Consider the following 13,384-nt stretch of genomic DNA (forward strand, 5'->3'; position numbering starts at 1 on the left):
CTTTTGACATAACTGAGTTTAAAAAAAAATAGGTTAACTGTTAACTTTAAACTTTTCAAAATGTTTTCTATCGACTTAACTCAGTTAAAAATTATCATTAATTTGGTCAGGCTTGCTTATTTGTATACATTTTAAATAATTGTATGCTGTATGCACAGTATAATTTATACAACTATTTGGTATAATTTTCTATAGCCTATTTAACTCGTAACTACTGTATGATTTATAATTTTATATTACTATGTAAGGTTAAAAAGTTACTGAATTGTGTAGATGAAAACCATTCCAATAATAGCATTGATTATAAATAATACAATATTATACAATATACATAATATTATAGGTAGGTATATATTTTAGTAAAGTTTATCTAATGTGTTGTTTTTTGTTTTATTATCAATACAATCATGTGATTTTACCTATGCAATATAAAATAAAATGAAGATACCAAACACACGTTGTATTACTACAATAAATTTATAGTTGCAAAGAGTTCAGATTATTAAGGTTGTGCAACAATGCATCTGCGTATAACAGGATCACAAGAAATTATTATTTTTATTCGTAGATTACATTTTACAAAATAAATTCAAAATTAAAATGTGAATATTATCTTCTTTAATTATTGATACATAATTAAGAATGATACGTCAAAATACATTAAAAAATAAATCTTATATAAATCATATTTCAAAAATATAGGTTTCAAAAAAATTATTATTACCAAATTAGTTAAGATTATATGGTTCAAAGATGTTTTCACATAGGTCATTTTTCCTAATTTAAGTATATTATGTTGAAATCTACTGTCACATGAAATTTGGAACACTCATGTATAAATCAAACTTCTTTTGTTTAATTTTGTCCTGATTGTAGTCCAGATACTGAGGACAAAATTGAAAACAACTATTTAATTTATATGGAAAGGTACTTTATTATATTAATCATTTGTTTTATTATTATAATTTTTAAATTTTTATTTACTCAAAGACATTTGAAAACTAAACAATTATATTTTTGTTACCAATAACTATTAACTGGCAACTTTTACAGTAATATTTTATGAAGACTTTATGACTTACAATTGGGTAAATGACTTGAGCTCATTGAACTTTTCTCTTGGTTTATAACTTATTTTGGAAGTATATTTTTGAATGATATTCAAAAATTACATTATGATATTATAATATTATCATATTATGATTAAAATGATTAAATGTTTTAGTCTCTTAAAAAACTTAGTTAAATACTCTTAACTTGAAAAAATCAATATGGAATTGTAACACAATGTAAATAATTGGGATATCAAAAATCAATTCCCACAAAAACTTCAAATCTTTTTACAGAGTTAAAATCTGATCAAGATAATAGTCTATATTTGTTTGACTTTTAGGAATTAGGACTAAATCATGAATGAAATGTGATGCTTCTAACCACCTTAACATAATAACCTAAGGTGTAACAATATTAATAAAACAGTTGACTATTAACACATCAATACATAAACAAGTAACATCAATAATATTCACTTTACGATACAAACAACACTAGATAATCCATATTATGTTTATTATAATGAAATAATTTTCATAATATATACAATTTCATAATTAAAAAAAAAAAATACATATACTTTTACATTAATATTTTATATTATGATCTCATTAATTTGTACTGAATTGAAGGTTATTATTATAAGTATTTTTAAAAAGTTCTTACTACACATAATATATTTCAATAGTCAACAAGTCGTTAAAATTAAAATATAATATATTGGTAGTATGATATAGTTATTTCATAATTGTACAGACATATAACATTAAACATAATATAACAAACAATGATAATGGTTACGCCACTCAAAAATCAATCAAACATTTTTTAATAATGTAAATTATTTACAATTTAGGACAACCTCATAAAATATAACGTACCTATGAAACAACAAATCATGATGATAATTCTCAACAGTATTTGAGTATAATTCATATTCCTAACTCTCAATTCACAAAAATCATTTTAATGAAAATTCATTAACAAAAAGACATTAAAAAAAAAACATGAAAATTATAAAACCTCAACACAAATCAAATTAGAATACTAAAAAAACTTAAAATCAATAATAATCATTTTAGATAAAATAAAATAAAATAATAATCATGACAGGTATTTTAATTATTTTTAATATTCATATATAATGTTAGCATATATCATACAACTGTAATTGGTGTTGGAACAAATCATGCTTTCTGCTTAGGTTTATCATAAATATTTTTAAACGTTGCAAAAAAGGCTTGGAACCTGAGTTTATCCTAAACTAGTAACAAAAAAATGTAAACTAGTTTAAAATTAAATTAAATTTTTGTTGATTTAAGAATATTTTAACTATAATGATAACTGAACATATCTATATGAATTGTAAAAACATTGTAAAAATACCAAGTGCATTGATACAATTATACTAATAAATAAAAAAATAAAAAAAAATAGTTTACTTATAATTTAACAAATAATCTAAAATAACTAGAACATTGATAGGTATAAATTGTACCTCAGATCAAAATTTGAATTCATGTGATTTATGTAGCTAAAACTAAAGTTTTCTAAAAAATAAATAAACTTAATACTAAAAAAAAAATTCCCAATAATAATAAATATTTTTATGATTTTTCACTCCAGAAACTATTTTACTATTAAATCAATATATTTTAAATTAGGATTTTAATAAAAATAAGTATACCTAACAGTCTTAAACACTAAAATAATTTTGAAAAAAAAAATACAAACGTAATACAAAGTATTAATAGTCGTATTTGAATACGATCATCCTAATATGTAGTATTTAGAGATGACAATAAAGTTGAATTTTAACTAATACCACTACACAGAAAACATAATTTGGATTCCAACCACCTAATAACTTTGCCTTACTTATCATTTTAATTTATTACATATTTGTACTACACCATGCATGATGTATTATTTTCTAAAAAAGTTGTATAAAATTAAAATTATTAAAACTAGGTTTACATACCAACAATAAGACGTTACAGTTATGAACTAAATTAACAATATACTCATTAATTATATTGAATAAGATAGTATATCAAATATATTTAAAAATAATCCAATCTACATTTTTGTAAAAATGGATCCTACTGAATCTTAAAGGTTTGTTGTTGCCCAAACACTAGTATATTAAATGTATTACTCTCCCACTTAACATTGTTATATCAATAATAAATATCAACATTTTGGATTAAAGACAGCTAATGTAAGGTGGTACGGTTATACATTTTATAGGACTCGGTGGTGAAGCAATAACAAACAAGTATTATCTTAAATAACTACTAATGTAAGATGTAATTTAAAGATTTTTTTTTGTCAATCATTTTTGAACATATGCAAATATACAGGGGCATGGTACAATGCAAAATATTTTTTAATAGGTTTTTTTATTCATGTATTTATTTTCCACAAATATTATTAATAAATATATATATATTGTAGCAATAATTATAAAAAAATTAAAATTCATATTTTAATGTCTATAAATTCCCTATTAAAATATTCTGTCCGCACCAATGTAAAATAATATGAAATTTAATATGTTATGAATGGATTAATAACCACGTATGATTGTTTTATATCATAGAGCTCACATTTCTGCAGTAGCCATTCAGGCATAGCCTCTTTTTCCAAAGTATTTTTATTAGACTTTTTATTTTCAAAAATATTCACTTCATTCAAGAATTGTTTGGAAGTACCTTCTCCAAATTCGTTATTTTTCAAAATGTTGGTTCTATCCAACTTTTCAAGTTCCAAAGTGTCAATACTATCGGAAACTTTGTTTTCTAATAAATATGTAGAATTGGACTCATAATTTGGATTACTATCTGCATTAGTCTCGGCTTCATCATCAGACTCAATGATTTTGAGTTTTTTAGAATTTTTACTGGACCTCTTTACATATGACGATTTCTGTTTACTATTAGGCTTGGATTTTGCATCCTGTGTCTTTTTAGGACTACTACTAGCAATTTTTAATTTAGGCTCAAGTAACTTTCTCTTTCTACCGGAAGATTTATTGTCAATTTCACCCTTTTGTACTTTAGATTTTGCCTTCTTATCCGGATATTCTTTTTTCATGTGTAGTTCATTAGTAGTATCTTTAGAACGTTTTGATGATACGTTATTAGTAATAATAACATCAGGACTGAATAAACTTTTACGGTCTTTTTCATATAGTTTTTTATAGTCCGAAGTTTTCATTACTGAACTCAATGGAGGGGATGATTTATTTTTTATATTGTCAACATCTTTTTCATTAGAGTTGCTGGTAGAAGCAACATGAGAAGTTTTTGTGGGAAAATTTTTTTTACAAAAATTCACAATAAAATTTTTTACTTCGTCACGTGCCATATATTCCGTTATTTCTGGAAATGGTTCAAATACAGCTGGTTTACGAATAATAGAATTGATGGCATCCGCTGGGTTAATATTTTTTTTAGTTTTTAATACCCCAAAAACAGAAATTAAAGCGCCAATATTAGCCAATTTAATTTTTTCCTCTTCTTTAAGTTTATAATGTGGAGATGTAGTGTTCAGAAAATTTTCTTCAAATGGTATTTTTTTACTCACTTTCTCTACAGGTTTATACACACGGGTTTTATTTTTCGTGGTTTTAGTTTTATTTTTAGAACGATTTTGGTAACTGCAACTTGGCAACCATTTTTCTTCTTCTTCTTCTTCTTCTTCTTCTTCTTCTGTTTCCACTTTAGGTATACTTCCGTGTAATTTTGGACTTTTCTTCTCCCTGATATTTGTCTTTTTAGAACTTTTGAATTGCATTTTTTCATTTGGATCATTGTTTGGTTGTATTTCATTTACTGTTAAACTTTTTTGAACTTCCAATTTATCGTGTTCAATATTAACCAAGGTTTCTAAAAGTTTTAAACTATTATTAATTTTCAATTCTTCTTCCAGCTTAGATGGATCAGTATGTTCGTCTCCATTTTGTTCTATCAAACACTTAGTTGTTTGAATTTCATTAGTGGTATACGCATTGCTAGTATTAATATCTTCATCAGCTTCAAAATCATCAACAAAATTAAAATTTGTTTGTTCTATTTTCGAAGCTATAGATAATATAGCTTCTGTAGTTTTTTCATCATCGTCGATCATTGCTGATGAATGAGCAGAATCCACATCATCATTATTGTGCATGTTACTAAACACTGGTATATCATTTGCAGGTTCTACCGACAAGTTGTCTATTTGTAATGTTGATCTGTAGTTAAGAAATGATGTGGTTTCCATTTTATTGATAGTGGTATTTTTAATATTTTCTCTCTCAACCATTAACATCGAATTTGAATCATTTTCAGAATTATTACTCAATAGATATGATTGAATTGCTTTATCTGAATCAGTTGTGTTATTATTTGATACTGATAAACATTGGATTTGAGTCAATTTAGAAGATCCTGGTATCAAAATATTATCATTACATGTTTTGATTGCACCATAATCTGAAACAAATTTAAAGTATAATATTCATATATAGGCAGCTAGTTAAAGACAATTTTTTTTTAATAATTATTATGACTACCTATTTTAGGGGAATGAAAACAATCTTTATTTATGCTTAAGTGAAAAGCTTTTAAGTATATGTGTACTAGTGTATTGAAGACACATAATAAATAATAATAATAATAAATATTAATAATTGTAACCCTAAAATAACAGTGGTATACATTCTACAGGTGTATCATATATTTAAGATTGATAAGTCTACCAAATACTGACTTTACTTTCATGAATACTTAGTAATAATATAAATTGGCATACAAATACCGATGGAATACTACAGTAGACTCAACTACTACAATATTCAAAAAACATTAAAAAAATTATTATTTAGAATTTAATACACCCGAGGTTATTTATTAAGCTAACCTTAATTAGGCAAGTTTAACTTACATATTTAAATTTAAGATAATTTTGCCGTGTTCCAATTAATATGAAATGTTGAAATAATTAATATCATGGATTTTTTTAAAAATAAAATCAATGGAACACTATTTATCAAAAATTGATACTATGTACTTATTTATATAGTCAAATAAACTAAAATGATTTATAACTCAGTATTTGTAAGCAAAATGTGTATTATATACATTTAAGCCACTAGGAAAATAATAATATAGTACTCACTTAAATTATGTGATAATGAAAAACAATTCAAAGCACTTTGAGTTCTTTTAATATTTTCCATTGAATTTTTAATAATAAACTGGCAAAGGTATTCATAAGCACCTCCAACTATACCTTCAATAAAATTTTGGTGTTCAAATTCAAATCGAGATCTAAAAAACAAAATGTATATAAATAACATTTACTATAAACAAGAAAAATAATTTTTTATTTATTGTACACAAAACATTGATCATAATATTATAATACATATAATTACATACATTTGATTTTTTTTATAATTCAACATTTTTAAGACCATAATATATTTCAGATAATTAGGAAATATTGACTATTCTTTTGTCATTTAATTTTAATTTTTTTTTTGGATTCATTTAGCGAATTTAATTTTGACATTGTGATGAAATGTTAGCATAGTATCTTTGTTTGAACTGTACTACAAAAAAAAAAAATTAAATATTTTACTATTGTATTTTATAAAATTGTTATATCATTTAACACTAGTATTTACTTTACCATCTGAACTGCATTCATTAACAATTATCATTCTTTATCACACTTTCTATACATCAGGGATGGCAAACCTTTTGACACTGCGTGCTCAAAATTAGTAAATTACCTTTTTTTTTTTAGAGCGTGCCATGAAAAAAATATTTAAAATATTATATTTTGTTACACTATAATTTGATTGTATGATTATTGATTAATTTATTAGTATAAAAAGGTTAGTTTAGGTTATTATAGGTCTTATAGTATTATATATTATATGATAGTAAAAATTGTTGCGTGCCCACAAAATCTTTTAGCGTGCCACCGCGGGTCCGCGTGAAATGGATTTGCCATCCCTTCTACATATCATTACTCTTTCTGAATTTGTGTAAATGACTTTATTATATTATAAACATAGACGTGTTTACAGAGGGGGCCAGGTGGGCACTGCCCCCCAACCGGGCAGACTGTACCTCCAACAAAATCAGGCCAGGATAAAAAAATGTCGCGCAGTGTGCACCCTCCACTCTGCAGTACCAATAGATTTTGATTAATTGTAATTTTTATAGTTATGTATTTATTAATTAGTGACTATATTATCATACTATAATATTATGTTCATAAATTCTTTATAACTACTTAACATGGTACTGTAACAAATAGTTTATTGCTCATAAGAAATATTAAAATTAAATTCGAAGGAGGGCCAGGAATAGATTTTGCTAGACCTAAATTTACAAATGTGCTGTCAAAAAATCGTGGATATTCTACAATGAAAAAAATCGATGGTATAATCAACAGCGAGGTAACTGAATGTGATGAAGACGAGGAACTGTCAGTTGAAGATTTATCGAGTTTTAAATATGCACCAATCGTACCTTGTGACTTGGAAAGAAGTTTTTTCAAGTACAAAAGTATGCTTCGAGATAATTGTAGGAGTTTTCAATTCGAAAACTTGAAATCTATATTTGTTAATTCATGCTGGTACTCGTCCAATAATAATAATTAATAAATAATAATTTAATATAAATAGAAAATAGTAATACTTTAATTAATTTATAACACTTTTATACTTACACAATGTAATTAATTTTTTTCATTTTTATTAATAAACAATTTTTATACAAAATATATTGTTAATTAGTAAAAAAATTAATTTTGTATGTTTTTTGCATACCTATTCATGATACAAATCTGCATATTTTATAGATTTTTAATGCACATAAATCCGGGCCCTAATGATCACTAATGAAAAAAAAATTATAAATCTAGTTTCTTTACACAGGTAATTTAAAAAAAGCCGAAGTAGCTTTACTAAATATGATATGCCATTTGAGAAATGTAAATAAAATAAAATAATATTCATAATTGCATTCAAATACAAATATGTGTATGTGTGTGTGTGTGTTTATGTATAAATTATAATGATAATATGATATTAACTGTTTATTTTTAATTTTATAAATGAGTATATTAAACAATTTATTTAATTCAAATAAATCATTATTAGAATAAGTCAGTTAAATTATTTAAATGAAGTATATTTTAATTACTGTTAAATCTCTACATTTAAATTATTTTAAGAAGTTTTTACTGTATAGTGTACCCACAAGGTTGAATAAATCCAGAAAAAAATTAATAGGTAAGTCTGCTGTAATTAGTTATTATCCAAACAAATATATTATTTAACTTACTCAGTGATTGTGCTTGTAATATCTTGTCGTACACTTTCTAATGTGCTATTAGGCTTGTTCATGCACATGTTTATTATTTCAATTACTTTCTTTTTGATATCGCCAACAAAAATCTGCAAGTTATTCGATTAGAAAATACATATTGACATAAAAACATCAAATATATTCAATGAATTTAATTACATCTTCCTGTTGCACTATCCTGTTGTATATAAGCCCATACCACTTATCGGCAGTCATATTCTCCATGTCGAGTAGCGCAGGGTCGAACGGCGGTGCAGGCGGATGGTCCATTGTTCTCTATATGAACATAGGTCGGAGTGGCCAATCTACAAACCACGTTCCCGAAGCATGGAATATTAATATCTCAAGCTCGACAACACCAGTGATTGATTATCACCGATACCCACAGATCGATTGCTAGCAGAGAATTCTTGAGTTCCGTTTCAAACAACGGGTTGAGGGAGGGGAAAAACGAGGCGGCTCACGGAAATCGGATAAAACGGGTGCCGGGAATCGTTTCTAAATCGACCTCTGAGGTTCGGACGTAAAGCGGCCACCAAAGCGCCTGCCGGGAATCGGATCTGAAGCGATCGGACGGGATTTGGACGTAAAGGGGAATCGGACAAAACGCGGATTACGGGGACCGAACGAATCGCACTGGTTCGGTCGGACACGAGTGGCCAGCGAGTAGTAAGGGCGTACTTACCGGAATACAAGATGTCTGGGACACTTGATGAGAACGCGTACTTCGTCGGTGTGTTGTGCACTTGTGCTGTTCGGCTGCTGCTGCGGCGTCGGTGGCGGCGGCGGCGGCGGCGATGGCGGTCGGGCGGCGGCGACGGCGGCGGCGGCGATGGCGGCGGCGGCGATGGCGGTCGGGCGGCCCGTGTCACAGAGTTGAGTCGTTAATCGTTATCCACGTACGTCCGGGCCGTTATCACCCGACGACAGTTGTGCAAAATAAATTATAATAATATTGTGTTTGCTAGTCGTATCGGTATCACGATAATATCGCGATAACTTGGCGGCAGGACACGGACGGTGGACCGGTCGATCAAACTATACTTTTGACGTGGGCGAATGGACGATAGACATGGCAGCTGCACGTAAAGAGTATATTGTTTAATCGGGAAAGATAATAATGATAATATTATACTTACGCAGATAACCAGTTAATCCGTTGTATTAACGTGGATTATGGAGAGATAGAGAATACGAGGGAGCGTAGTGTGTTGTGTGCACGACGTAGGTGTATGCCTATAGACCGAATTAAAAACTAAATGTCAAACGGATGTTTTTTATTGTTTTTACACTTTGTGTTGTAAACCTATAATTTATTGACGAGAAGTAATTTAATTTTTTTTATAGTCTGAGCAAACAGTTGTACAACGTTATTAGTCCGTAAAAATAATTGCAATAAGAACAAATGCGAGTCTTCCCATTATTTTCATGTAATTATTATTATTATTATTGCTGCTACTTTACCATCACCGTCGTCGTCTTCGTCGATATAAAACAAAATTGTAGCGACACTGCTTAATCAGCTGATCGGTTTGCTTACACTTTTTGTGAGGCTACGCCTTTTCGTCAAGTTATCATTACATACATGATGTATTGCATATTGATTTTCTATCCGTATTCCGTATTGCGTATTAAATCCACAATGCACCAGTGTGAGAGTGTGACAGTGTAGTGTACCACACAATATTTAAAAAAAAATAACACGATGTATAGCCCTATATAGATCTATTAGATCTGGATTATTCGGGAAATAGGATAATATGAGAATTACAGTGTGGATGTGCGTGTATAAGAAATTAAAAGTAGAATTCTACTAGTACACACATCTATAAAAACATTAAATATGTGCTCAACAAGAAAATGTGTGGGTATAAACAAAAAACACTTTTAATAAAATACATGCTGTAAGCAGGTTGGCCCGTCTTCTGTATTGAGGTTTTTGTGGCTTTTGAGTCTCTCTCTTAAGTCCTGATGTATAAAATCTGTCGGTTGGCCTGTAACCCAGTCAGTCCGCTCCTGTTAGTGTTTATAACGTTCTATACATTATATATATTACAACCGTTCCTAGACGATAATTACATTTATGCACCATTTTCTAGGTACACAAATTTGACTTACAGACATAAGTGTATTGAGATGAATAGTCAGTCATTCTCCAAATCCGGACATTGCTAAACTCTATGTATGATACGTAAGCCCCGTACAGACCAAAGAAAAATTTGGTGGAAACACATGTTTCTGACATTGTTGTCGACAATGTTTCCGGGTTTCCGTCATAAGCGGTAACATCAATATTTGTCGACAAAAATGTCAGAAACATATGTTGTCGACAAATATTTATGTATGCAGACTAAGGTTTAAAGACACAATGGATAGAGTGTAAGTAATTTAACTCTGTATAAACTCTAAATTCAGAAATTATTTGTTTATTGATTTTTATGTTATAGTTAACAACTTCAATATAACGTAATTAATACTGACTTAAGTGTGTAGTTCATATTTAAAATTACTTTCATAGGTATTGGTGCTGCTAAGTTTACTGTGTACAATAGGAGAACAAATAATAGTCTATAATGATTATAAAACTATGATGATCAAATATTATGGTTGAAAATAATCCCAGAATTTGACACTTCACAAGTAAGTTAAATTATTCATCAGACTACAATGCACAAAGGTTTAGATTATCTTATATATTTCATTAATTTTAATAATTCATAAATACTAATTTTTCAATTTTTTCTTAAGAATATTGGATAAATTAATAAATTAATTCAAAGTTGATAGTTGTGAACTAGAATAAATAGAATAAATGTAGCCATACATTTTCCAAATAGATAAATACCTATTCAATTAAATTAATTGGCTGTGACGATTTTTAAATTCTCCATACCCATACAAAAAGACTTTATTTGAATTTTTCGTAACATTTATATTTAGGAAAATAAAAGGCATTTATATATATATATATATTCCCAGTCTTAACTAATAATTAGAATTTTTTTTTTAAATTAAATAAACAATCTATGCTAGTGAAGAATAATAAGAAAATATGGTGACAAAATATACAGGTGAGACATGCATTGAGAAGGGAGACCAGCCATTAATAAAACCCAACATTATGATTTAGAAATCAAAAAATATTATTTTCGGTCTTCACGACTATCCTTATGTTGATAATCGAATGACGGCACCAATGACCAATAGAGTTTTGAATTTGGTTATGACACCAGTGACGGCACTTATACATACGATTGTGGATGATGCACAACCAGACAGATCGGTATGTCTAACAATAGGAGTGATCATAGACCAGTTAATTCAATCGCGATTGTCGGCCTGAAACAAATATGATGACTAAAGGAATAAACATTGTAATAGTAAAAAAAAAAACTAACTACTAACATATTTTAACATGTTGAATTTAATATAAACTTTATTTCAGTTCACAGGTCTGTTTCTTCATAGTGGATTTTGAATTCACTATGACCAATAAAAGTGACATATTATTAGTGTCCGGTGCCATATCAAACAGCTTAGACAAATATAAGCCAATAAAACTTGAGGGGATTCCTCTTATACTTACTAAGGATGATAAGTTGAGAAGATTCTGGCGCTGTGACTTAAACACCGTTGTGCAAACAATTAAAAGAATATTTCGATATAAGACAGAACTGATGGCATCTTTGTTGGAACAGTTATACAGAGGTGTTAACGCACGGGGAGCTTTTAACTTGTCTACGACTTATCTTCAAAAATATTTGCACATACCTGAAAGGGAACTAGTAATAGTATTTTGGAATGGATCAACGGATATGACTATAATTAAGCGTTTAAGGTTAAGGGGTACACTTAAATATTTAAACTTAACGGCATATAGTAATAAGAATAATAACGAATTTATTATAAAACTAATAAACTTAGAAAATAAGGAACAATTATATTCAGGGTACATAGGAACAATAAATAGAAATGGCAGGATGTTAAATTTACTTGAGACATATGGACTAGTGTGTAATATAGATCATAATATAACACATTGTCATGATCCAGTAGCTGATATAATTTTAACAAAATGTATTTTTAACTATGTTGTTAATGAAATTAGGCCTATTAAATTATATAGATTGTGTAGAAGGGAAAAGAGACAAAGGAAAAAAAAAAAGTATAATAATATATTTAATAAGAATGATAGTATAAGCGATAACAAATATATAAAATATATAAAAGTAATAGTAAATAGTATAAAACACACTAGTAATGCGGAAAAGGCTTCCTATTAATATACATTACGTTTATTCTAGAGAAAAGAAATTCATCGAAGAATTAAAAAATATCATAGGCACCGAAGTACATGTATATATTGATATAAGGAAGATAAATTTCAGTTGATATACATGTGTCAACATTTATTAAAAGCTAATAAAAGAATTAGTCAGCTTTTTGAGTTTAAATGACTAAATAAAATAACTAGAAATATCGAATTATTTATGAAGGATCATTGTAAGGGGGAGTGTAAAGAACTTTTGAAAATAATCGAAATGACACAAGACTCTAGATACATACTTGATTACCCTAAATGAATAAAATAAAATAAAAATAAAATTATTATTATTAAATAATACAAATGTAATAATGTTGGATATATTATTCACATAAATTGGCGAAGGATTTTATAAACATTATTTATATTAACACAAGGGAAATTAATACTTAGTATTATTATTAACATTATTATAATCATTATTGTACATCAATAAGAGAAAAATATTATTCATATTATATGCCAACGCTAACTCAATTATCTATTAGTTGAGTATAATATTATAAATGAATCAATGAATATTATTATAAAAACATAAATAAAATGTGAACTCAGGAACTAAAACCTATTTTAAATGACATAAGCCATAATAATATAAAATAAAAAATTGTAAATGAAATATGTAACAAGTTTTTAA

At 27.7% G+C, this 13,384-nt stretch overlaps 2 protein-coding genes across 8 annotated transcripts; one reads left to right on the forward strand and one right to left on the reverse strand.

Annotated features, from left to right (window-relative positions):
• Positions 1 to 3,285: 3,285 nt before the first annotated feature.
• Positions 3,286 to 9,213, reverse strand: LOC111031287 (putative uncharacterized protein DDB_G0267840). The gene is made up of 5 exons (XM_022311161.1): positions 9,109 to 9,213; positions 8,583 to 8,728; positions 8,400 to 8,512; positions 6,217 to 6,368; positions 3,286 to 5,531 (listed from the first exon to the last, which is right to left on the reverse strand). Exons 2-5 carry the CDS (start codon positions 8,691 to 8,693, stop codon positions 3,604 to 3,606), a joined length of 2,304 nt encoding a protein of 767 aa, XP_022166853.1. The 5' UTR covers positions 8,694 to 8,728; positions 9,109 to 9,213; the 3' UTR covers positions 3,286 to 3,603.
• A 3-nt stretch (positions 9,214 to 9,216) lies between these two features.
• Positions 9,217 to 13,094, forward strand: LOC111031288. 7 transcript variants are annotated; one of them, XR_002604187.1, is made up of 5 exons: positions 9,217 to 9,515; positions 10,523 to 10,802; positions 10,942 to 11,063; positions 11,495 to 11,797; positions 11,869 to 12,613. XR_002604187.1 is itself a non-coding variant. In XM_022311162.1 (2 exons), exon 2 carries the CDS (start codon positions 11,909 to 11,911, stop codon positions 12,704 to 12,706), a length of 798 nt encoding a protein of 265 aa, XP_022166854.1. In that variant the 5' UTR covers positions 11,457 to 11,797; positions 11,869 to 11,908; the 3' UTR covers positions 12,707 to 13,094. The 7 variants fall into 7 exon arrangements, 1 of the variants encoding a protein (XP_022166854.1); XR_002604186.1 differs by having other exon boundaries at positions 9,218 to 9,508; XR_002604188.1 differs by lacking the exon at positions 9,217 to 9,515 and adding an exon at positions 9,564 to 10,441 and having other exon boundaries at positions 11,495 to 11,803.
• The last annotated feature ends 290 nt before the right edge of the window (positions 13,095 to 13,384 follow it).

The sequence above is a fragment of the Myzus persicae genome, unplaced genomic scaffold, assembly GCF_001856785.1.
Source record: "Myzus persicae strain clone G006 unplaced genomic scaffold, MPER_G0061.0, whole genome shotgun sequence".
Classification (NCBI taxonomy): Eukaryota; Metazoa; Arthropoda; class Insecta; order Hemiptera; family Aphididae; genus Myzus; species Myzus persicae.